Raw genomic sequence first — 27,789 nt, forward strand, 5'->3', positions numbered from 1 at the left:
ATACAAAAACATGGCAAAAATAGCTAATTTTGCGTATCTCGCCTTACAAAAAACAGAATAGAAAGTGATTAAAATGTCATATGAATCAACAAATGATACCATTAAAAAATACAACTCATCCCATAAAACAAGCCCCTCCCACAGCCCCGTTGACAGAAAAGATAAATATTTGGGGGTTTTGAATGCTGCAAGAAGAAAAAACTAATTTTTTTTTTTAAAGTGTGAAAAAGTTACAAAAAACCCTCTGTAAGGGCTTATTCAGACGACCGTATATTGGCTGGGTTTTCACGCCGAGCCGATATACGGTGTCTCTCTCTGCAGGGGGAGGAAGCTGGAAGAGCCGGGAGCAGTGCTCTGAGCTCCCGCCCCCTCTCTGCCTCCTCTCCGGCCCCCTGCACTATTTGCAATGAGAGGAGGTGGAACGGGGGCAGGGCTAAAGTTCTGGGAATTAGCTCCGCCTCCCTCCCGCCTCTCCTTATTAAAAATAGTGCAGAGGAGCAGAGAGGGGGTGAAGAGGAGGCACAGAGAGGGGGCGGGAGCTCAGAGCACTGCTCCCGGCTCTTCCAGCCTCCTCCCCCTGCAGAGAGAGATGCCGTATATCGGCCGGCGTGAATACCCGGCCAATATACAGTCGTCTGAATGCAGCCTAAATCTGTTAATGACATAATCTTAGTGGCCCGCAGAATGAATGGAACATATTATTGATACCGCAAGGTGAGCGCCGCTAAAAATATAAAACATGCCAGAATTACAGATTTTGTGAATCTTGTCTCTAGAAAATAAAATGGCATAAAAAGGATCAAAATGTTGGATAATTGAAGACGAGAGAAAAATAAAAAAGTTACGGCTCTTGGAATGCGGCGACACAAAAGCAAATCTTTTGTGTACAAAATAAAAACATAAAACAAGGCATGCGGCTGGCGTCCCCGGAGTCACGCCGACCGGAGGATCATGTTATCACTGGATTTATTTTGCACACTGAATGCTGTAAAAATGAAATCCAGAAAAAACGAATAGCTGAATTAATTTTTTTTCCCCGCCAATTCCCCCAAAAAGTTAGTAGAAGTCATACAATACATAATACGTATCCAAGAATGAAACCCTTAAATAATACAACTTGTCCTGCAAAAGAACAAGCCCTCGAACGGCAGTATATGTAAAAGTTATGGCTGCTGGAATGTGAGGATGGAAAAACCTGAAAAATTAGTTGGTCATTAGGGGGCAAACAGGCTCCGACACTAAGGGGTTAACTTGTTGATTTATGGGATCACAGAACATCTTCACATCCGATCAGCGCCGAGGTCTCACACACACATAGACCCAACAGACACGACTCATACTACCAAACCAGGTCATGTTCAACCATTGGGAGAGGAGCCTGCCAGCAGAAGAAGGAATAAGACGGCGGCATTTTCAATATCAATGTGAAGTTGGGCTGAGCAGCTGTGCAAACAACTGGCTGCTGGCGGGTGGCTGGGATCCCACCGGGCTTCTAAGGGGGCGCAAATATAGAAACATAATGCAAGGATAGAGCCTAAAGAAATGAAGTTGGTGAAAAGTTGTCAGCATTATTCTTCTAATCTCTCTATCTATATCTCATATCTATCTATCTATCTATCTATCTATCTATCTATCTATCTATCTATCTATCTATCTATCTATCTATCTATCTCATATCTATCTCCTATCTATCTATCTATCTCATATCTATCTATCTCATATCTATCTATCTCATATCTATCTATCTATCTATCTATCTATCTATCTATCTATCTCATATCTATCTATCTATCTGTCCCATATGTATCTATCTATCTGTCTATCTGTCTATATCTCATATCTATTTGTCTATCTCTCTCATATCTATCTATCTATCTATCTATCTAATATCTATCTCATATCTATCTATATCTCATATTTATCTATCTATCTGTCTATCTCTCCCATATCTATCTAATATCTATCTATCTCATATCTATCTATCTCTCTATCTATCTGTCCCATATGTATCTATCTATCTGTCTATCTGTCTATATCTCATATCTATCTGTCTATCTCTCTCATATCTATCTATCTAATATCTATCTCATATCTATCTATATCTCATATTTATCTATCTATCTATCTGTCTATCTCTCCCATATCTATCTATCTAATATCTATCTATCTCATATCTATCTATCTATCCCATATCTATCTATATCTCCTATCTATCTATCTATCTATCTATCTATCTATCTATCTATCTATCTATCTATCTATCTATCTATCTATCTATCTATCTATCTATCTATCTATCTGTCTATCTCTCCCATATCTATCTATCTATCTATCTATCTATCTATATCTCATATCTATCTATCTGTCTATCTCTCTCATATTTATCTATTTATCTCTCATATCTGTACATCTACTATTTTCAAATCACAATTTAAAGGGGTTGTCCAGTTGTAAACTATTAATGGCCTATGTGCAGAATAGGCCATCAATAGCAGATTGGTGGGTGTCCACTGTCTGAGACCCTATCAAATAAGCTGTTTGCTGAACCAGCAGACTGTTAGACTGAGCTTATTTTTACATGAAGCAAACAGCTCCATTCTCATACTTGGTATTACACGCACAGCTGCCATTGAAGTGAATAGGTACATTGCCTATAATACCAAACCTGACCACTGTATTGGGAACTGAGCTGTCTGCTTCCTGTAAAAATCAGCATAGTGCATGAGCGCGCCAGCCCAGCAAACAGGTGATAGATTTGGATCCCAGTTGGATCCTCGCCAATCTACTATTGATGGCCTGTCCTGACAAACCCTTTAAACAGCCACATGTCAAGGAATAAGGGGTGGATTGGCTCGGCTTGTAGATGTAATGCTATGACAAGCAGATCGGACAATCAGAGATGCATTTTCATCCATGGAAGGTTAATGATGCCGCCTTGTCAACGTACTTAGTGATCTGCATCCACGGTGCCAAAAGTACAGGGAACCATAAGATTTAATCAGCGTAGTTCGGAGTCCCAAGGCTCCAACATATAGGGGTTACAATATGATGTGTCTCTCTGCTACTCGTCTCCACGAGGATCAGTCCTATTGTTATTCGGTGTGAATACGCCATTTGTATGGGCCTTCTCCGTTACATGTGAACAGGCTGCAGAAGACCCCATTCAGTTGCATGGAGTATTGGATTGTGGTGGGATTTGATGTGGCTTTCAGGACATAAATCTGCCATGTGTGAACGGAGCCTAAGGAAGCTGCACTAACGCTAAAGATATTCCTTTACTTAGACCTGTCCGAATGCTCCAGCAGCGGCCCAGTAAACCCCCGACCCCGGAAGAGTAGTAGAAGAAGGAACTGACCTGCTTTAAAGATTTCATAGCGAATAGAGAATCCGGCGCCGTGTGTTTCATAGTCGGACACAAATCTGATGAACAGCGACGGTCCTGCAGAAACCACGGCCGATGGGGCGATTTTTCCACAATATTTGCCCAAAAGAACGCCGTCCGCATTCTCCCCGCTGTAGACCTCCACATAATCGTATCTAGTGGAAAGAAGGAAATAGTGGAGTTAGTTACAGAGTTCACCGTCTTCTTGATACATTGTGTCATCTGGCATCTGTATACAGGAAAGAACCTGAAACGGCGGCTACTGTGACTGCCCTCTGCAATCACTCTGCAGCTCTCCCCCAGTAAATATAAGTCGGCTAGTGTCCCCTATACCGTCTGAGACCCCCGGCCTCCGCAGATGGTCATGTGATCTCAGTTCTGGCCGGCTCAGATCTACTTGGGTTATGTGTAAACTCTCTAGTCAGTTTCCCAGTCTCTCTAATGCTGATGCATGAATCCTGCCACAGAAACCTCCTAGTGGGACACGGGGACTCCTGTCACAGCTAGGCCTCCCTCACACAGGCGCATTTTTCCATGATTACTGCGGCGTTTCCGAGCGCAGCTTTCTGAGCGCTAAAATGCCGCTTGTGTGAAAGAGCCTTAAGTGTCGCACAGACATACAACCCAACATTTGCAATGGATCTACTTACACGGGTCTCTTGTAGTGTTGCTGTGAGAAGGAAAAAATCACAGCATGTTCTATTACAGTGTGAGCCTCGCACGAGACTAGAACATGCAGATGACCACTTGGACTAATAATACTCTGACACAGCCCACCTCCTCCCCTCCATGCACACTGACCACTTGGACTAATAATAGTCTGACACAGCCCACTTCCTCCCCTCCCTGCACACTGACCACTTGGACTAATAATAGTCTGACACAGGCCACCTCCTCTCCTCCCTGCACACTGACCACTTGGACTAATAATAGTCTGACACAGCCCACCTCCTCCCCTCCCTGCACACTGACCACTTGGACTAATAATAGTCTGACACAGCCCACCTCCTCACCTCCCTGCTCACTGATCACTTGGACTAATAATAGTCTGACACAGCCCACCTCCTCCCCTCCCTGCACACTGACCACTTGGACTAATAATAGTCTGACACAGCCCACCTCCTCCCCTCCCTGCACACTGACCACTAGGACTAGTCTGACACTTCCTATTCTATAGAGAAAACACAGAGCATAGCCCCAACACTCTGCCACAGAAGTTAACGGTCCCCCTCTTGTCCATTGTAACTACGGTCATGAAGCTGCTATGAAGCATATCTAAATGTAGTTAACTGCAAGATGGCCGCCCCCGTAGTCGCATACAGAAAAGAGAATACAAAATGTACAATCACAAAATAAAAATGGAGAATGTTTCACTTCTGCTTTTCACGAGTCGATCCCTACTTATGGTCCCCTCGGTGAAACGTTCCCTGGACAAGTTCTGCATGCACCATTACAGAACAGTGTAAACACATATTTAGCTCCTAGTTTTGGCACGGGGAGCGTCGCGGCTGGCGGTCCTGCTGGTGTTCCGTGATTAGTGGCTTCCAGGTTGTCGGATCACCAGCATAAATACATGATGTCATCTCTAAGAAGCCCTCGGAAACTTCACTTACAAACAATAAGAGGGTGCAAGCGGTATCACATTACTAATGGCGGCTCTCCTGTCTCCTTCTGTCCAACTGACCAGAGTAATCCAAGGAGATGTATGTGAGCGCAGGCCTAATATATAGAGTCTATGCAAATGTCACCCCGGCTGGTAGAGCGCAGCGCCGGCGAATAGCGAGACGAAGACACCCAATCAGTCCTGTAGAAAAACATTCAGCAGATTTTACAATGAATACGACGCCAAAAACTGTAGATACTCAGACCCCACACCATTCCCCGGCTGCTGCTCTGCCCATAGGGTGAGCACTCCGTCCATCTCCTTGAACCCAGCTTTCCTGTCCCCAGCGCATCCCAGCCCCACTGGAAGACGCCTGAACAACAAGGTTTCTAGTTAGTTCTTTCTATTACCTGCTTGCCTCCCAGTTTTGACTCTGTGTCTGGATACTCAGCTTTTCCATACTCCTGTAAGGGTGCGATGTGAAGGCATGAGAGAATATTCCTGCGCCCGTACGAATATTTTAAGCCTTCTAGGATTGAGGGGAGCCGTGGACCAGGCACCCCTAGAAATTAAGTTATTTCTTTTTGTATCCAGACCACTGAAGCGTTGGGGGTTGTTTTTTCTCTGTCCACTATTCCACTCTATGGAGATTAGGAAGGGGGTCATCACATATATTTACTCTGGGGGAGATGGGAGACATATTGGGGGATATACACACTGACAGGGAAGGAGAACATAGTGGGGGATTCATTAATATACTGTGAGGGGGCATATATTGTAGGGAGCAGTATAAAATGTTGGGGGGGGGGGGGAGTGATGTTATTCAATATCCTCTTCCCGATGTGCGCTATACATGTAAGGTGCATATAGGGTGTTTATGCATGGAGAGGGCTCAGGAGCTGAGTCAGCCATCTTTGCCATCTGACACCCGCTGACAACAGCTGCGATCAGCATTCATGCCAATCATGGCTGCTGACCCTTTAAATGCCCCAACTGGTGTTTAGGCTCCCAAACAGCCTTCCAGCAATGCAATTGCAGAGTGCCATTTGGTTGTAAAGAAAGCTGGCCTCCTGCTACAACAGTGGGAATAGGTGAGAACGCTGTTAACCCCTTACAATGACGATCAGAGCATATAGAGGGTTCACAGAGGAAGGGCGCTCCCTATGTGATGTCCAATGGGTTGTCATGACAACTGGATGTGGCGTCTGGGTCTCCCATGGCCAGTGGTCACTATTATCAGCGATAATACATTGCAGTACAGAAATACTGCTATGTATTATCATAGCAATCCTAGATTCGCAGGTTCAAGTCCCTTACAGGGACATACATAATGTAAGAAAATAAAATAAAAAACTAGTAATAAAAAATCTTTACACACACTTGCCTCTCTTTGTTTAAAAAAAACAGCGAAAAAAACCCAAAACACGTTTGGTGTCATCGCATCAATACGATAATTGAACACACTTTTTATCCTGTACGGTAAATGCTGTAAAAAAAAACAACTAAAACCTGCGAGACAAAATACATTTTTTGTTTATAAACTCAATGTAATTAATCAAAAAAGTGGCATGTGCCAATAAAAACTACAGCTTGGACCGCAGAAATCAAGTCCGCCCAGAACTCCATCCATGGAAAACTAAAAAGAGATGCAAAAGTATCTTTTATCATAAAAAAGCGGAAAAACCCAAAAAAGTAGATTCATTTGTTATTGTTGTAACCAACTCGACCCGCAGAAAAAAATGTATCCTGTTGTTTATGCTGCATGATTAACCATGTAGAAACAGAAAGCAACGGCAGTTGTCCCACAATGCATCACGTGCCCAAAAACTGCTACTAATAGAAACTACAGGCGCCACATAAAACACGAGTCGTCGTACGGCCGACGGGAAAATGAAAAGTTACAACTTCTGAAAAGTAGAAATGAAAATCTTGACAAAATCGTTGCGTTCTTAGGACCCAAGAAAGGTTGTGCCACTAAGGGGTTAATTGGGATGAACAAGCAGCAGATCCCCCGGACAATCCATTATTCTATCATGTGTAATGCTCCCTTTAACAGCCGGGGCACAAGACGAATGTTTGGTGGAGGCCCCTCGGGACGGCGGCAGCGATGATATCATTGGTTAGAGTGGACAGGTAATGGGTCTTCCATGAACAAATTGCATTACCTCATCAAGTTAATTTGTATTCCAGGATTGCTGAGCATCAAGAAAAAAAGAAAAATGACACTGATGGGCGGTGGCGATTAGTATATACGGGTTATTGAATTAACCCCTCGCAGCTCGATACACGCAGACCAGCATGGCGGCTCTTGGGCTTTGTGCCGCCCGCCGTCCTGAAACTATACCGGAACCTGGAATTACTGAGCGTTCCGAATTTTCTGCTTTTCCACACTGATTCACGCTTCACAAAGACAGTGGGGCTTATTCACTAGTACAACAGTGCAAACTTAGACCAGACAGACTTAACCCCTTGAGGGCGCGGCCCTTTTTTTCATTTTCGTTTTTTCCTCGCCGCTTTAAAAAAAATCCTAGCTCTATTATGCTTCTATCAACGTCGCTGTCTGAGGCTCATTCTTCGCGGGGCAACATGTTCGGAAAACCTATTACAAATTCGAAGTTGAGTGAAATTCCTCCATCTTTTTGGGGGGGGGGGGGGGCTATTGGTACCATTTCGGAATACACATGACTTTTTGATCGTGTTTTAATCCATTTTTTCCTGGAGACGAGGTGAGTCAGGTGACCAAAATAAGCGCAATTCTGGAGTTGTTTTCTTATCTCATTAGTCCCCGATGTCTGCACTCTGAATGAGTCAAGTGGGCGGTCCCGATTGCTCATCAATAGGTGACATTAGATTTGATTGACAGTGAGTGAATCTATTTCATCCTGAACCGCCCTTTGATGTGGCAAGACATGCAGCGCGACTGAATACAGCAAGTGTCGGAATTAATGGCAGCCATTTCAAACATGATTTAATTACAGAAATAAGACACGAGCCGGGAGGTGAGCAGAAGTTGTCTGAGAACTTACTGCCCTTATGAAAATATAAAAGAATTAATACTAGCCTCACCGATCCCCGCTTCTCCCTTCCTGATGCTCCGCGGGGTCGAACACTGGTCTCTGTACTTCTCGGTCCTGTTGCAAGACATGCAGCATGACTAATTACAGCAAGTGTCTGGATTAATTGCACCTCCGATCTCCCCTAATTCTGGTAATCAGGACAAAGGAGTGTCAACCCCTCTGGGTGTTTGAGAATGGCGCCCGTATCAGCGGTTATCCTGTCCAACGTCCGTGACAGCGGATCCTCCCTGAAAGAGCTCTTCCGTCTTCTAGAAAACTCGAAGACATTTTCAGTGATTTTTGCTTCCTCTTTCTAATTCTTGGAATGAACAACATTCAGAAACGGACGATTTACGGTTTGCTGGTGAAGAAATCCCTTCAACAAGACGACAGCCGCCCCTAAATGATGTGCGTCGTGCTCCCAAACAAGAGCAATATCCACCAGGGATGCTTTGCTCTGGCGCCCATGGCAAAATCCCTGCTGCATATTTCATTCCTGCCGTGATGTGGAAGGATTGTAGATGCCTGTCTATCTGGCCTTCCCCAGCGCCGGCATCCAGCGGCCCTCCAGGGCGAGAAACTGTCGCTCGCTCACGGCAAAATAGCTAACCGGATCCATCCAAAGAGCGGTCTTTCCGAAGTCTGAAGCAGTCCTTATTGGCGGCTTCATTGTCCTTTTCTTTTTGTCTCCGCTGTAGAGTTACTGGAGGGCACCAGCGCCTGCGGGAAGACTGGCGCACAACAATAAACTCATGTTGTAGCTGATAAGAATTAGATAAAATGCCCATTCAACAATATTCATTGACCGGCTGGTCTTCAGGTCGCAGGAAGTCGCCACTCACTGCATGTTATATAGGTGGCAATCTTGTAGGCTACTTGTGATCATGAGCAGCGCCCTCACCTCTTGAAGGCCCAGAGAGTATTCCCATCTTTTCAGGCCCCAGTCTATCTCAGCCATTTCCAGATTATTTATGCACCTCCTCTCTCCCTTCTGAGCAGTATGTTCCTAGTGCTACTGTGAAGGTGTATCTGTATCTGTGTCTGATTACCCAGCTTTCTTGAAGTCTGCCTCTCCTGATCTCAGCTTATTATGTTGACTCCACTTCACCTGAACACCACCTGCGCCGACCTTCTACCTCTTATCCATGTTGATTGAACCCCATCGGCCATGACTTCATCCTGTTATTCGGACTGGGTCCTTGCCTGTGCCTTTGGTACCATACTGCAGTGTCTTTGGCCCATCTGGGTCAACTGTCACTATAGGGAGACAACTCCAGGGGAAACAACCTGGACATTCCCTGCAGTGAAGACAAGATCCCTCGAAGAGTGGTTAAAGGGTGTAAAACCAGGAGACTCCATGACGGACATTAGATGAAATTCTAATACGTATGGGGTCTCTCAAGTATTTGAAACGGCAGATATGGTGGGATGAACATGCCCCATTGTTAGGCCCTCATACAGACTAGTGAAAATTCATTCAAACCACCTATTTTGGTGGACTGGACTATTCTCACATGTGTATGGGGGCTTCCTTACATTCCCCTGACAAATGATGTTGGGGGAAAGATTGATTGGGGTTGAATTCCAACACCCGATCCTTCTGTTTCCCCTGGAGATAAGCCACCGCCAGAAGTGTCTTATGTGTATGGATCGCCCTAACCTGTGTGTCTACCTAGGAAACAGCATGTGGAAGAGCTCCATTCTCTGTGCAGATGTGGGAATAACAATCACCGAAGCTGAGATATGAAGGGTTATGAACTCGTAAAGGAGGTTTTCAGAAGTATAAAAACATGGCTGCTTTCTTCCAGAAACATCTCCACTCCTGGTAATGGGTAGTGTCTGTTATTGCAGCTTGGCTCCATTGAATTGAATGGTGCTGAGCTGTAATACCACACATAACCTGCGGACAGGAATGGCGCTATTTTTGGAAGAAAATAGCCATTTTTTTTTCTAATACTGGAACTATTCAGCTACCAACTGAGGCAAATAAACTACATTTAGCACACAGATGTGCTGGAGTAAACCACCGCTGCGCTATGCAGTTAGCAATTTGCATAGAGTGGCCATTCCATTGCAAGGTAAATAAACACGGCTGCACTATTTACAAAGTGTATGCATGAAACTTTAGCGGCGTAGCGCACAATCTCAGGTAACGGTCAGTAATTCTACATATGTAGTTGGTATTGTAAAATATATGTCGCAGAGGTGACGGCCACAAAGCGCTACTATGTACCGACTATACTACAATAGGGAGAAGCATCAGTAATACACAGCGGGGCTCAGCTATGCCTCCTATCCAGTGGCATACATGGGGACTGCAGAGCAAAACCTTGAATGCCACCCAGGACAGGACATTGCTTTTGTTTCCAATTCCGTGCCCTAAAAAATGACTCTTGCCCCACTTTTTCACCTCCCAGTTTGCGAACAATGCAATTCATCTTTGGAGGGAGGTCCTGCATACATTTCGCTATTCAGTAGTAAAGGGGATGGTGCAATGAAAGCCGGAGCCTCCTCGCTGCCCGGGCCATAGCAGTCAGTCTGCCTCTGATGCCTTAATACCACCAGTCGGTCTGCCTCTGATGCCCTAATACCACCGGTCGGTCTGCCTCTGATGCCCTAATACCACCGGTTGGTCTGCCTCTGATGCACTAATATCACCAGTCAGTCTGCCTCTGATACCCTAATACCACCAGTCGGTCTGCCTCTGATGCCCTAATACCACCAGTCGGTCTGCCTCTGATGCACTAATACCACCAGTCGGTCTGCCTCTGATGCCCTAATACCACCGGTCGGTCTGCCTCTGATGCCCTAATACCACCGGTTGGTCTGCCTCTGATGCCCTAATACCACCGGTCGGTCTGCCTCTGATGCCCTAATACCACCGGTCGGTCTGCCTCTGATGCCCTAATACCATCGGTTGGTCTGCCTCTGATGCCCTGATACCACCAGTCGGTCTGCCTCTGATGCCCTAATACCACCGGTCGGTCTGCCTCTGATGCCCTAATACCACCGGTCGGTCTGCCTCTGATGCCTTAATACCACCAGTTGGTCTGCCTCTGATGCACTAATACCACCAGTCGGTCTGCCTCTGATGCCCTAATACCACCAGTCGGTCTGCCTCTGATGCACTAATGCCACCGGTCGGTCTGGCTCTGATGCCCTATTACCACCAGTCGGTCTGCCTCTGATGCACTAATGCCACCGGTCATTCTGCCTCTGATGCCCTAATACCACCAGTCAGTCTGCCTCTGATGCCCTAATACCACCAGTCAGTCTGCCTCTGATGCCCTAATACCACCAGTCAGTCTGCCTCTGATGCCCTAATACCACCAGTCAGTCTGCCTCTGATGCCCTAATACCACCAGTCAGTCTGCCTCTGATGCCCTAATACCACCAGTCAGTCTGCCTCTGATGCCCTAATACCACCAGTCAGTCTGCCTCTGATGCCCTAATACCACCAGTCAGTCTGCCTCTGATGCCCTAATACCACCAGTCAGTCTGCCTCTGATGCCCTTATACCACCAGTCAGTCTGCCTCTGATGCCCTAATACCACCAGTCAGTCTGCCTCTGATGCCCTCGCCCGTGCTTCTGTCCTCTATAGAGGAGAATGAGGCCTTCAAGCACAGAAAACAGTTTGCAACAATGTATCAAAAAGTCTGTTTTATTCCCCCCATTGGCTACATGAGCAAGACACATCTAAGATGAGCGACAACCCTACATGCCAAAAATGCATTTTCTCACCCGACGCATACAGGAACGAACAACCTCTAAAAATAAATCTGACTTCTTAGACGTTTCAGCCGCGACATTTTTAGCAGCAGGAATCTCTGGGAGAAAATATCATTCTGTTCAAAACAGGAAATAAACAATCTTTTCTCGCAGCTTCCCCAGCGTCGTATATTTATAGTTGGCGTCTGCGTCGTGTATTGTGCGAAGCTCTGTGGAAATAGTGAGGTATTCAGGTGCACGCGGGCCTCCGCTCACAGATGCTCCTCACAATCCACACAGGAAGAAGTAAGAATGAGATACAGTCTCCAAGGGGAACGGGGAAATATTACAAGACGGAAGGCAAATGTAAGAGAAATCAGGAATTGTGATATGATTTGTTTTATATCCTAGAGCATTACCCTGAGAATGGCTGATTGTATAAACAGCGCCACTCTTGTCCATAGGTTGTGTATGGTATTGCAGCTCAGCCCCATTAAGAGAACATCTGCAGATAATAAGCCAGCAGCACAGTAGGTGATGCTGACATGGGGACAGGTTACACTTACCTCCCCTGCTGCTCAGCACCAAGCGCTGTATATGAAGAAACCGAGATGGGTTCATTTCTGGATAGAGGTTCTTGCTTTACTGCTTTAAGCGATAGTCAACGCGTCCTCTGATAGTCAACATGTCCTCTGATAGTCAACGCGTCCTCTGATAGTCAACATGTCCTCTGATAGTCAACATGTCCTCTGATAGTCAACGCATCCTCTGATAGTCAACGCGTCCTCTGATAGTCAACATGTCCTCTGATAGTCAACATGTCCTCTGATAGTCAACGCGTCCTCTGATAGTCAACATGTCCTCTGATAGTCAACATGTCCTCTGATAGTCAACGCGTCCTCTGATAGTCAACGCGTCCTCTGATAGTCAACATGTCCTCTGATAGTCAACGCGTCCTCTGATAGTCAACATGTCCTCTGATAGTCAACATGTCCTCTGATAGTCAACGCGTCCTCTGATAGTCAACGCGTCCTCTGATAGTCAACATGTCCTCTGATAGTCAACGCGTCCTCTGATAGTCAACATGTCCTCTGATAGTCAACCCGTCCTCTGATAGTCAACATGTCCTCTGATAGTCAACATGTCCTCTGATAGTCAACATGTCCTCTGATAGTCAACATGTCCTCTAATAGTCAACATGTCCTCTGATAGTCAACGCGTCCTCTGATAGTCAACATGTCCTCTGATAGTCAAAGTCCTCTGATAGTGCCCCTATTGTCCTCTTCTAAAACGCGGTGCGTCTTATAAAGCGAAAGATACGGTATAGCTTATGTTTTACAAAAAGAGAGAAATAAACTGTAATTGTGACAGTAAAGAGATCCTTATCATAGTTTCTGCAGATCTGTCAGCCTGCAGACTGAGAGTATAGGGGAACAGCCTGCGAGAATAGGGGAGCAGCCTGTGAGACAGCTCCTCCCCCTGTTGCTCTGAAAACATCCATGTGTCCTTGTTATTAGTGACATAGTGGATTGCAGAGAAGCTGGAAGGGAGCCCCCTAGTGGCAGCTATTTCAAACATGATTTAATTACAGAAATGAGACTGACACGAGCCAGGAGATGAGCAGAAGTTTTGAAATAATTAATACAAGCCTTACCAATCCCCAGCTTCTCCTTTCTTGATGCTCCGTGGGGTCGAACACTGGTCTTAGTACTTCCTGGCCTTGTTGACACAGATGTGTGACTTCTGCAGCCAATCACTGACCTCCTGCTGTGGTCACATGTCTGTATCAAAAGGGACCAAGACCACCACTGATTGACTGTGGACGTCACCTATCCGTGTCAGCAGGAAGTATGGAATTGGGGGACCCCGGGAAATGTTGGGCTCTTACTGAGCAGCACGCCTTGCTGGTTATTAGCCGGGCACTATGCGCTAATGGAGGATATAAACGACACTTATGCACTTGGCACAACCCCCTTAAAGGGAATGTCTGGTTATCGGACAACATTGCCCAGATAGATGCAACTGCATTAAAATAACAAACAGAGCCGTACTAACCGGTCTGCTGCCGCGGGGATCCAGCGCTGTAGCCCGCCATCACAGGAAGTCACCAATCAGAGGCTGCAGGGTTCTGGCATCATGACACCCAGGAGGGGAGTGCCGATGCCAGGAGAAGGGGCCAATGCCAGGAGAAGGGGCTAACGCTGTTGGGGGAATGTTGTCTTGTAACCGGACAACTCTGGTAAGTCTCGCCGACACCAAAACCTTCTCACATGATGCTCTGAGAACCCATATATATATATATATATATATATATATATATATATATATATATATATAGCCTCTCCAGGGATTACCCCGTCATGATACTCATTGGAAAGAAAGATATTCCGCTTTAATGTAACATCTCAACGTTCCTAATGACAACGTACAGCCGAACCACGGAGATACATTGTAACGCAACTCTAGCTCCATCTCATGCTTGAGTGTCAAGACCATCCAAACGCCACGCCGATAATCACAAGCGTCCATTCCTAAGCAGGAGGGGAGAAATAATAAAGTGGGGGAGGGGGGGGAGGTGATTTCCATATGAAATGTTTTGTAATTGACTCCTTCACATGCAGAAAACCGAATGTCTGTATATGAAGTCTGTGATCGCCCTCCGCGCCAGAAGAACGGCGTCCAGAATGTCTCCACCGTCTGTTCCAGGAAATAAGAAGGTTCAGAACGGGGTCTCTGGAGGAGCACTACTATGTATGGGGCAAGTAACGTGTCTAAGAGACGGACTCCGCCTGCACGCCGCGCGGGCGCATGAACGCCAACATCAGCACTTCCACACAGAAGAACATAAACGATGATGAATGATTGTTTTATCCTCTGTTGTTCCTGTCACATCTTATAATTACTACAAGATGCACTGAAAGCCGACCTTAAAGGGAAATGTCACCTGTATGGCTTACAGATTAATGTCACATATATGTAAAAAAATCCTAACATCCTGCAATACAAAGAATGACCACCAAGCCGAAAAAAACTTCTTAACCGTCATCTCATCATCATCACAGGCAGGATTACACTGAGAGATGACACCTATATATAGATAACACAGGACCCACCAATCACATTAGTCACAGCTCACCTCTTCCCCTCCCTGCACAGCCAGGATTACACTGAAAGGTGACACCTATATATAGACAACACAGGACCCACCATTCACAATAGTTACAGCTCACCTCCTCTCCTCCCTGTACAGACAGGATTACACTGAGAGGTGACACCTATATATAGATAATAGGACCACCATTCACAATAGTCACAGCTCACCTCCTCCCCTCCCTGCACACTGACCACTAGGACTAATAACTATAGATAGATACCCCATTGTACCGCCTCTAGCTAGGATACAAGATGTAAAAAGTTTACTACACACAAGGAGTCTCCGAGAGCCTTCTATAGGCCAAGGGGGGGAACCACTTTTAGGGCCTCCGGTGACCGTCCATCTAATCACCACAACTCTCATAATTTACAGATCTGCATGAGATGGAGCCGCATGTTAGATTTTGTAACAAAACAACAACTCCTTCTGGGGGCGCCGGAGGGTATTTTAAAAAGAGTAGAGATAGATATCAGCGCCCCCCGCAGGCCATGTTTCCTGGATCTCCTCAGCGCTGCGCAGGTGATGTAATTACTGTTGGTCCTCAGTATTACATGGGGGGGGGGGTCTCACTGTGGGACCTCCTGAAGATCTGGCCCGCTGGACCTCCTCCTCTGACGAGGCGTGTTATCGCAGGGCAGTAACTCCGCTCAGAGACGACGGCGAGAGCGTCTTTATATCCTGCGCACTTTTGAATCTCTCCGATAACCTTATCAGGGAGGATGTCTGATATTTACGTGAAATTCAAATTACTGCTGTAAATATGGCGCTCAAGTAAGATTCTGCCATCTGGGATATATTATAAAGCCATTTGTAGCATTTCTCGCTCGCAGCAAAATCTTCCTTCCTGCCAATTTTCTACCAAATAAAAAGCTTGTAATTTATGTGCCTTCTCCGTGCGAATCACCCTGAGCGAACGGACAAGCAAATAACTGCCGGCGAATGCAACATCCGTGTTTGCACTGCGCTGCCATTTCTCTTGTTTGGCCATTTTGGCTAAATGTTGGACCTCTCAGTGCCGGGCGATGCACATGAATGTCACCCAGGACTGCGGGCATCGTCAGCATCCGACTGTGAGAGGTAACAGGACTGCAAACAGGATTGTCTTACAGAAGATACACAACCCCCAACGCATTTCACCGCCTCCTATTATATCCAAGATGTTCTTTTTACTTGACACAATCACTGACAACTTCTTTATTAGAGCCCCTGGCACCATTATTAGAGCTCCGCCCCTTTTTAAGAGCCCCTGAACCCTTTTTTGGAGCCCCATCCTTTTTTGGAGCCCCGTCCCTTTATTAGAGCTTCCAGCACCATTACTAGAGCCCCGCCCCCTTATTGGAGCCCCTGGCACCATAATTAGAGTCCAACCTTTTTTTTTAGAGACCCTGATTACTTTTTTGGAGCCCCGCCCCTTTATTAGAGCTCCCGTCCCTCTCATGCTTGGCGCTCCCATGCATGGAAATAACATCACATGACAAGTTTTCCGTGGATCGAGTACCGTGATTAATTAGCGTTTTCCCATCCATTCACATGGGCGTTTCGCGGGAAGAAACACTGCAGCGCGGAATTCTATTGGTCGTCAGAAATCCTCGTAATCACTTCTAATGTTTAATAAAGTCAGTTGCCTTCTTTCCCGGCGCTGGACACAGCTGAACCCCTTCTCCTTCCTTTATTTGCAGCTCCCATAGGAGTCTATGGGAGCTTCCAGCGATTTTCGCCAAAAGATAGGCCAAGCCCTGTCTTAAAACGCAGCGTGAAAAAAAAACGCTGCTGTGAATGAGGCCTTCTAGGCATACGTGAAAGAAGGAAATGCAGAAAGATTGGTATCCGCCAGGATGCGTCAGACATGCGGCATGCAGGCGCTGCGTGGCATGTGGCTGTATGACTTCGTATAGCATTCCAATGAATGTTGCACGGACTGGAGCGCAAGCTGTCGTCACGTTCCGCGTCTTTGCAGCTTCTATATTTTAATGTACCTTGTAGAAAAAGGCAAAGAAATCACCCTGAAGAGTCTGCGCAGACGAGGAAACGAGCCGACAGAACAGAGAGCAGCGGCAGAATGATGACGAAGCGCAACCGAGGCGCTGAAACCACGAATTGTGGGACGCTCGCTGGGTGTGAAGACGCATTCCGGATCTGGAGGTATTTGCAGATGAAGGTTCCTCCGTTTCATCTCATAAACCCCAAGTGCAGATCTTTTGTGCCGGCGCAGTTAAAATAACTTAATTAGCGCAATTAGACAGGAATAACCATTTAATTGCGGATATAAAAAATCCAAATCCATTAAGTGTCTCCTTTGATGTAGCCGACTGATTTAATGATTAGAATTAGCATGGAATGCTGAATTCAAGAAAAGAAATTCTAATTAGTATGAGAAGCCGCTGCGCCGGCGACCCACGTGACGCGCCGGCGGGGGAAGGGTTGGTATGAGCTCACAGATACATCCAGGCATCACCTATCCTGCCGGCAGACACGGAATCTGCTGGGTCATTCGTACTGGTTAATTAGCAATAATCATCAGAATAGCGAGATATTAATCAGCGGCCGTTAGGAAGGATTTCATCCGTGCGAGGAGCGTCCTCTAATGTGCTGTCGAATTTATAACGTGACGTTCGCTTTCGGCGCATTACAAGGTGTTCAGGTTATTGCTGCAATTACTACTTTTGTAGGCGCTCGGCCTTCTACTTAACCCCCGCGGCGTGCGGCCATTCAGGATGGAAGGTTTCCGTCAGTAACCACATAATATATGGGCTGATAATTGAGTCCATCATGGTGAGGGGAGACTTCCTGTAGACGGACGGATGATTTACAGCTGATGGGCGGATACACTCTGATATTGGTCGGCCACGGGGTAGAGAGCCACCGGTCTTAGCTGCAGTACTTGCTACACTAATTCTACCTTTAACCCCATAAGAACGTGGCTTGGAACTTAAAGGGGTTGTCCAGTTGTTAACTATTGATGGCCTATTCTCAGAGGGCGCTGGTACAGGTGAGCCACCTGAGATCCCACCAATCAGCTGCTATCTGGGCTGCACTCAGCTGATCTTCGCAGGAAGTGATGCCTGTGCCGCCACATGCACAGAGACGATGGAGGCGCAGCAACAGATTGTCACTGTCCGTGCAATGGCACTGTCACTCAGCATGGAGCTTCAGGAGAGATGACCCTCCACCCCTGAAGAAATCATTGCTGATGTGCCGTTGGCTTCTTGCCAATACTCCAAATGGCACGTCATCAACGATGTCTTCATGGAAAGAGGACCAAATCTCCTGATGCTCCCTGCTGATTGACAGACTGTGATACATGTGCAGAGACGATACATGCACCGACACCTCCATAGCAGCCTGTCACTCAGCAGGGACTTTCAGAAGATCTGGCCCTCCTTCTCTGAAGACATCATCAATGACTCACCATTTGGAGTATTGGCCGGAAGACATGTACTCCGAAGGAACGGCATACTGGCCAAAGAAAACAGCATGTGGGAGAATTGGATCACATGATCAGGCGGCGCAACGCAACAATAACAGGATTCTGATACGAAATGTAACTAGAGAACCCCTTTAATATCCCCGGTCCGTAAACATAAAGCATTGCTTCCCTATACTGAAGGCAGTCCCAGCCAGACCACACGGGGCGGATACGTTGGCCGGGAGCCATGCGGGCTCTTCAAACAAGCTTTGTAATGCAATGTGGGATTTGAAGTTGATAGCCGGCCCTGTCTAATGAACTGTTCGATCCTGTGTGCGCCCAGATGATGTACGACTTCTTCATGGCCTCATCACATCGCAGACTCCCTGGACACTCGGCTTACTGAAAAAAGAAAAACCTTTTCCCAAAAAATCCATACGCATTACAGTGACGGTAAGATCGGCGCGGCCGGCTGTTGCCTCTGGATACCGGAGAAAATGAATGTGGAATACATGAAGATGCGGAGAGCGGAGCGGTGGTCTCTGATTAGTCCCTCGCTGTAAACAAGTCATGATCTAGACCCGCTCACCCCGGAGCTGAACTCATTTGTTACAGATGCCTCTCGCCTCCCTTCGCGCAGCGCACAACAAAACGCTAAGAAGCCTCTTTACATGATTGAAATGTGCCTTGTCTTTATTAGTTCCGCCACTTGGGAATCGTCTCCTCCGACCCTTCACTTGCCTTCATACTTGTTGGAAAGGTCTTGGCGGCTTCAGCGTGCCGCATGCTCATCTGGCGGGGATGTAATACCCGTCTGCACCATCCTTAATTCAAACAAAGATTAGCTTTTATTGGAATTCAGAATCATGGCGAGGCGAATAAGGACCGGCAGAAGAAACCGGGAACCTTTGTGCTGACGGCTGACTTATTGCCGGGATTATACAACAGGCATTATAAGAAGCTGCTCAGCCATGTATATCGTGTTTAACCTTTATTGAGGACTTTGCGATGACCCTCAGCGTGAAAATTGCATTTATTTCCCATCAGAGAGCTTCTTGTCTGATGTACAATAGACCAGGGGCGTCACTATAGAGGGTGCAGGGGATGCGGTTGCACTCGGGCCCAGGAGCCTTAGAGGGCCCATAAGGCCTCTCTTCTCCATATAGGGAGCCCAGTACTATGAATAAAGCATTATAGTTGGGGGCCCTGTTACAGGTTTCGCATTGGGGCCCAGAAGTTATGTCTCTGTGCAGCATGGTTTAGGTATGGGTACGGGTACAGATAGAGCTCACCTTTTGCATCAGGGTCCCTGAGCCTTTACTTACGCCCCTGCAATAGACTATCGACGCTCATGAGACCAATTCCGTAACAAACAATTCATTAAAATAAATGGGGATTCCTCTCAGCCAATGAGATTAAATGGTTGGTATTTATTCACACAACTTGTTAATGTGTCATCCAGTGTGACAACTTCCAAAAGTGCAAATCACTTTATTTACCTAAAATGCGTTTTTTTTTGTGTGTGCTGATAACCCTGCTGGCCACTAGGGGGCTGACGTCCTCCTCACTTGCTGTCCATTGCCTGCTGTGAAGTGATGTTATTTCTGTTACTGGAGACTGCAGGACAGCAGAGGGGGATGAGTCATTGTGTTCACTGAAGTTTATTAGAGCAGAGAGAAGGGGGAGGAGGACAAGAGATGCAGACATTCACATATAGACATCCTACTGGAGCTAGTGGTGAGTTACTTGCTGCTATTTCAGGCCATGTCAGCAACTGCTGTTTTGGCCTCATTCATCAGTAATGGTTTTTGGTCATCCAGACTTTGGTTTATCAGCGACAGAACCTGCTACTTGGAATTTGGAAAGAAGTTCGGCCGCTGCTCTGTGGCTGATGGGAAATCTGCAGTAAGGACGCCTGTGCCTCATTCACCCGACGTAAGGACGATTTCAACCCGTTCTGCTGGAGGTCACGCCATCATTTACATTGCTTGTAATGAAGAATAATCCCTGTGTTACCATGAGAACCAATAAAGTTATGTTAGCGTGATCCGCCACGTTGTTTCTCTGTCGGTTTGCTTTACCTCACAGCGACATTACCGCTGGAAAAATTGAAACTTGAATCCAAGATGGTGACATGCCCCCACAGCTCGATGATGGAAACGTATGCTTCCATACTTTAAAGACACCCTGTAAATATATATATATATATATATATATATATATATATATATATACAGGGTGTCTTTAAATCCACCACACATAATAGGTGATGGTCACAGTTCACCTCCTCCCCTCTCTGCACAACTCACAGAGCATACCTACAACACTCTCCTATAGAAGTCAATGGGTCTCCTCTTGTCCATTGTGTCTATGGCTCACAAAGCTGCAGTAAAGTGCATCTGATTGCTGCAGCTCAGGCAAGATAGCCGCCCCGTAGTCATGTATAACACGATGGCCACCCCCATAGTCATGTATAAGATAATGGCCGCCCCCATAGTCATGTATAGCATCATGGCCGCCCCCATAGTCATGTATAACATGATGGCTGCCCCCATAGTCATGTATAGCATCATGGCCGCCCCCATAATCATGTATAACATGATGGCTGCCCCCATAGTCATGTATAGCATCATGGCCGCCCCCATAGTCATGTATAACATGATGGCTGCCCCCATAGTCATGTATAGCATCATGGCCCCCCCCATAGTCATGTATAACATGATGGCTGCCCCCATAGTCATGTATAACATGATGGCCACCCCCATAGTCATGTATAACACGATGGCCGCCATCTATAGTCATGTATAACACGATGGCCGCCCCCATAGTCATGTATAACATGATGGCCGCCCCCATATTCATGTATAACACGATGGCCGCCCCCATAGTAATGTATGGCCGCCCCCATAGTCATGTATAACACGATGACCGCACCCATAGTCATGTATGGCCACCCCCATAGTCATGTATAACATGATGGCCGCCCCCATAGTCATGTATAACACGATGGCCGCCCCCATAGTAATGTATGGCCGCCCCCATAGTCATGTATAACACGATGGCCGCCCCCATAGTCATGTATAACACGATGGCCACCCCCATAGTCATGTATGGCCACCCCCATAGTCATGTATAACACGATGGCCGTCCCCATAGTCATGTATAACACGATGGCCGTCCCCATAGTCATGTATAACACGATGGCCGTCCCCATAGTTCTGTATGGCCGTCCCCATAGTCATGTATAACACGATGGCCACCCCCATAGTCATGTATGGCCGCCCCCATAGTCATGTATAACACGATGGCCGTCCCCATAGTCATGTATAACACGATGGCCGTCCCCATAGTCATGTATAACACGATGGCCGCCCCCATAGTAATGTATGGCCGCCCCCATAGTCATGTATAACATGATGGCCGCCCCCATAGTCATGTATAACATGATGGCCACCCCCATAGTCATGTATGGCCACCCCCATAGTCATGTATGGCCACCCCCATAGTCATGTATGGCCGCCCCCATAGTCATGTATAATACGATGGCCGTCCCCATAGTCATGTATAACACGATGGCCGTCCCCATAGTCATGTATAACACGATGGCCACCCCCATAGTCATGTATGGCCGCCCCCATAGTCATGTATAACATGATGGCCGCCCCCATAGTCATGTATAACACGATGGCCGCCCCCATAGTTATGTATAACACGATGGCCACCCCCATGGTCATGTATGGCCGCCCCCATAGTCATGTATAACACGATGGCCGCCCCCATAGTCATGTATAACACAATGGCCACCCCCACAGTCATGTATGGCCGCCCCCATAGTCATGTATAACACGATGGCCGCCCCCATAGTCATGTATAGCATCATGGCCGCCCCCATAGTCATGTATAACACGATGGCCGCCCCCATAGTCATGTATAACACAATGGCCACCCCCACAGTCATGTATGGCCGCCCCCATAGTCATGTATAACACGATGGCCGCCCCCATAGTTATGTATAACACGATGGCCGCCCCCATAGTCATGTATAACACGATGGCCACCCCCATGGTCATGTATGGCCGCCCCCATAGTCATGTATAACACGATGGCCACCCCCATAGTAATGTATGGCCGCCCCCATAGTCATGTATAACACGATGGCCACCCCCATGGTCATGTATGGCCGCCCCCATAGTCATGTATAACACGATGGCCACCCCCATGGTCATGTATGGCCGCCCCCATAGTCAACAGGCAATAGTATAATCTGATCTATAATCAGAAAATAAAAACAGATTAGAAAAATGGAAACTTTTTCACTATGTGGTTTTAATTAGTAAAAGGAAATTATAAGGTGCAAACCTCCCTTTAACGAGGTAAATGAGCGAATTAAAGCCATATGAAATAAAAGCCATTAACATTTCTGTAAGTTGCTCATTTTATACCACTGCGCACAACTTCTAGATTCTTCTGGTGTTTTTTTCATTCATTCTGATTATGATACTTTACTAACAATGGGCACATTGTATCTTGGTGACAGGAAGGGTAAAGTGCGCTCTCGGTTCCCCGTGAAACGCTCTAATCATGAATTGCCGACTAACAGACTAAAAGAATGAAGTTAAAGTCCGATGTGTTTTAATGCTGTTAAAAGCATGCCGGCACTCCCAGCTAGTAATTTCTGGCTGACCCCGTCCTCCCACCATTCTCTCGCTCACCGGCTCCCCGCCACGCGGTACAATGCGGGCCGCGGCCTCAGAAAGGTTATTGATTTAATATCAAGACTTTTTTTCTGCCGATACTTTTTTAAGTAACAGAAATTATTGGGTGTTTTTTAGATAAATAAGCGCTCTGCGGGCGTCTTTAGAAAAGCAACCTTTTCACGAGGCTTTTAAATCCGGCAGCTCTTTAGTCACCAGGCAATCCATAAAGCTGCCAAGTTCAGATTTTCAGCTATTACAGAAGCCATAATTCTTCTGGGTTTCGTTAGGTGGAGTTGACATCTTACCCTTGCACTAATTAGGATTCAAGGCTCGGCTATTGTAGCCGCATGTTCCTCGCCGCCTATGGAAGGAGAATCCGGCTGATTCCAATTTGTCATAAGCTGGAAAAATGCAAAAATATTCATTAGATTCCCAATGCCGATGGTAAGCCTCGATGCCACGGCGCATCTGCTACGGATGGGGGTTACAGTTATACATTTATGCAGCTTCTGATTTCTAGGCTTGAAGATTTGCAATGTGTCAAATGTAAAGGGAAACGGGTGCCAGATAGAACACGACAAAGGTTAAATATCTTCAGAAATGATCATTTAAAGGAAACTTGTGGCATTGAAGATGTAGCCGGATCTGCAGGCAGGAGGAGCCGAGCAGATTGATACATATGTATCAGTAGAACTTGTCATTCATTGGCCGTAATCCTGCTAATTCAGGGTTTAGGGGTTTGGTGGGCGGCGCAGTCACTGGTAGCAGGATGACAGAGGTCAGGGATAGAAACACTATTAGGCTGGGTTCCCACTGGGCATATTCCCGTCGGAAATCCCACGGTTTGGCTGCAGCAAAAAACCGCGAGATTTCCGCCGGGAGAACCGCCGCGGAAAAACCCACGGCGGCTTTGAAGCGGCCCAGCCGCTCGCTCTTCCGCTGCGGCCGGTCGCTTCCATAGAGGAGAACGCGGCCGCGGGGGAAAGAATAAAAAAAATAGACATGCTGCATATTCTGAGGCCGCGGTTGCAGTTTCAGCCTGACTTACTGCAGCAGATTGGCCATCCCGTGTGGATGAGATTTCGGAGAAATCTTGTCCACATGGCAGGCTAATCCTGAGATTAGCGGCCGCAGGCAGATTTGCCACGGCGAGATTTCACGCGGAATTTCCACGGCAAATACGCCCTGTGTGAATGCAGCCTTACAATCATAGGATAAATAAAACGTGCAGAAATGGCTCTATTTACTATCAAACTGATGTATTTTTTATTTATTTTGTCATCAAATGTTTACTTTGTTTTTTTTATAGTTTTTTATTTGTTTCTACAATTTTCCGCTATTTTCTCCCGCTTGGCATAACATTTCATGTTGCAAGATATTTTTAGGTCATTTATTCATTTTTTTTGTTTTCATTCCATGTTTGTTCCGAATTAGAGATGAGCGAGTATACTCGCTAAGGCACATTACTCGAGCAAGTAGTGCCTTAGCCAAGTATCTCCCCGCTCGTCTCTAAAGATTCGGGGGTCGGCGGGGAGGAACAGAGGGGAGATCTCTCTCTCTCCCTCTCTCCCCCTCGCTCCCCGCCGCAACTCACCTGTCACCCCCCGAATCTTTAGAGACGAGCGGGGAGATACGAGTAATGTGCCTTAGCGAGTATACTCGCTCATCACTATTCCTTATTGTTAATATGTTTCTTATATTTGTAATACTGTTTCTAAACCGGTCATGTGACTACATCACCTGACCGCTGTGACATCACCCGCCATTTCTCCTGCAGGCTTTAAGTACAAAGGCGCCAGGATAAACATGTTGGCAATAAAAGTTTTGCCCTCTTTACTTGTTTAGGAGTTAAGTGAGGTCAGCGTTTCACAAAGTGCTTCACATGACGTGTTCGCTGTGTCCACCATTCTGCTGGATGCACAAGGTTAAATGTTTAATCCGGTCTTCGTGAACACACTGAAGAACTGCAGGTGATATTTCTTCATAGCACAGTAGGATGCGCCATTTCAGCTGAACCATAGTGTTTATTTTTCTGCATACACAAGGGGCTTTAAATGGCCCCAGAAATAAAAGTCCAAAGGTGTTAAGTCTGGAAGCCTTGGTGGCCATTCTACTTGACCTCTACACCCAATCTGGTGCCCAGTAAATTGCACATCCAGTTACAGCAAATTGCAAAGTTGCGCCATCCTGATGAAAGTAACGCAGGAATTCACTCTTCTCATTGAGCACAGATGGGGATATGGTATCCTGTAACATCTGGAAGGACTTCTAACCAATAAGTGAACCATCAACAAAAAAAAAACTGGACTTCAGACACAATTTACCAACTTTTTCCTCACTTAATGCCTAAACAATATAACACAAAACTGACACTTCCAATGTGTTTCTCAGTAAATTCCAGCCAAGACTGATATATCACATGATCACCTTTCCATTTGAAAAACCTGAGCTGAATTCAAAATGGCCGCCTAAACCATCTCCTCCACCAGAAAATGCAACCTCCCTCCCAATTAATAATTTCACACATTGGACACGTGTCCAGATTTTTGCCTCACCCTGTATAAGGGCAGACTAGATGGATCCGGTGGCCTTTTTTGCCACTAGACTGAAGATCTCTTCTGTTGCTCGAGAGCCACTAGCTGTTATGTCTCGAAAGTCAGACAATCTACTAAAAGGCAGGTACGCCTCAGCTGGTTGACTCTATTTACAGCCCTCTGACACCCATTGACTTCCAGTTCTGTAAAACGGGCCACGGACAGACATCTTGCTTTAGCTCTTTGCCGTACAGATGTTATTGAAGAGACGTAAGCCCTTGCCTCATGCTGTTTAATGGCATCCTAATATATGTTGGTTGTCACATTGGAGGCAGGACTCCGACTGACGTCCTCCGAATCGCTGCTATACCTCTCCAGCCCTTATTGAGTTATGGCTCTCCGAGGGCTCCGTCAATATATTGTTACACTGCAACATAGCGAGACATGGCAATGTGCGCAGAAACAGATTGAATGGCGTGCCGTGGGAACGCTCGCCGTATATACGGGACTTGTCTTCACAGAGGTCAGATTATTTTCACTTGTAAACATTCCCATCTCCCACGTGAACCGAAATCGCCATGTAAGCCCCCGCCAGCAACTCGCAGAACGGGCTGGAAATCCGCATTCCTCACATACAGAAAACAGTCAAGTTGTGAAGAACTGGATAGAATGTAGACACATTGTTACATTTCTGATACCTTCTATTAATACCAGATCTCCTATATACCCTGTTTCTCTGAAAATAAGACATGCCCTGAAAATAAGACATAGCATGATTTTCCAGAATTTTTGAGGATGCAAAATGATTTTTCAGGCTTTTTGAGGATGCTTGAAATATAAGCCCTACTCCAAAATTAAGCCCTGCTAACAGTTAATTAAAAAAGTCAATTTAAATAGTGTCCAGGCAGCTATACATGTAAAAAAGTTAAACCTTTTTGAACAATAATTAATATAAGACACTGTCTTATTTTTGGGGAAACACAAATATCTGCCAGACAGGTAGGAATAGAAAGATACTACACTGTCACATGCAAGTTATTATCACACAGGTCCTGCGACTCATTATGTGATGCAGCGCAGCTATTCCTCCTAATACCCATCTGCCCCAGGGAATGCAATATAAGACTAGTAGTGAACATCATAGAGAATACATGGCCGCTGTCTCGGGGTGATATGTGACTGCAATGCTTCCTTCGCTCCCTATATTCAGTCCCTTGCTCCCTCATGACACCTACACCTCAAAAAGATCTCTTGAATCTGCCCCTTTCCTCACCGTGGAGACATCAAAACTTTTTTATTCATGCCTGATTACTGTAACTCCCTACTGATCGCTCTCCCCCTCGCTGTACTCTCCGCTCTACGGTCCATCCTGAATGCAGCAGCCAGGCTCACCTGTCTGTCCAACCCCTATACTGATGCCACTACCCTGTGCCAGTCACTACGCCAAAGCCTCCACCCTGTGCCAGTCACTACACTTTTTGCTCATCCACCATAGAATATAATGTATACTCATCCCTCATATCCATAAAGCTCTCCACAGTGCTGCACCGCCCTGTATCTCCTCCTCATCTGTCTACCGTCCTACTCGCACTCTCCACTTCACTAGTGATCTTAAACTACGTTCCTCCATAATCTGAACATCCCCCCTGCCTCCAAGACTTCTCACAAGCTGCACCAGTTATCTGGAATGCGCTACCCCAGACAAGCAGGGTAATCCTCAGCACCTACAGCTATAAGCGAGCCCTAAATACACATCTCTGCAGGGAATTGGATCACATCCCCAAATCTAACTCTTCCCTCATCCACCCTAGTACATACACAGACAGCGGTGGGTGTAGCCTGTTCTACACAAGATAGCGGACCATTGTACAGAACAAACTACTTGTGGGTCACTTTATGCATTTTCATGGTCGGCATCCAGGAGATTAAAGCTCATCGGCACGTGAGGACAAGATTCTATGGAGCATGAAGAGGCGCCAAAGATACGTATTACAGTACAGTCAGCAAACACTGGAGCATACGAGGTATGGGATATGGACCATAAATATACTGTGTGAGCTTTTAGATGACGCCTTCCTGTTTTCGCTGGTGTTTTTAGTCATGCATGCCTTTTTTCTTATAGAGAAACCAATAGGAAAACGGCAGAAAACCGCCCGACCGACAGCGTGCTACGATTTACAAATAACGCCATGGACCAAACAATGCAGAAGAAAGTACAAACAAAGCACATTTATAAGGTTTCTCATAT

At 46.3% G+C, this 27,789-nt stretch overlaps 1 protein-coding gene across 1 annotated transcript in view; it reads right to left on the bottom strand.

Annotated features, from left to right (window-relative positions):
- The window catches only part of NRP1 (neuropilin 1), a 186,358-nt gene that overhangs the window by 119,177 nt on the left and 39,392 nt on the right, over positions 1-27,789 (bottom strand). Inside the window, exon 4 of the mRNA XM_066585201.1 lies at positions 3,356-3,537. Coding sequence (XP_066441298.1) covers positions 3,356-3,537 — 182 coding nt within the window. The remainder of the gene's footprint in view (positions 1-3,355; positions 3,538-27,789) is intronic.

The sequence above is a fragment of the Eleutherodactylus coqui genome, chromosome 12, assembly GCF_035609145.1.
Source record: "Eleutherodactylus coqui strain aEleCoq1 chromosome 12, aEleCoq1.hap1, whole genome shotgun sequence".
NCBI lineage: Eukaryota > Metazoa > Chordata > Amphibia > Anura > Eleutherodactylidae > Eleutherodactylus > Eleutherodactylus coqui.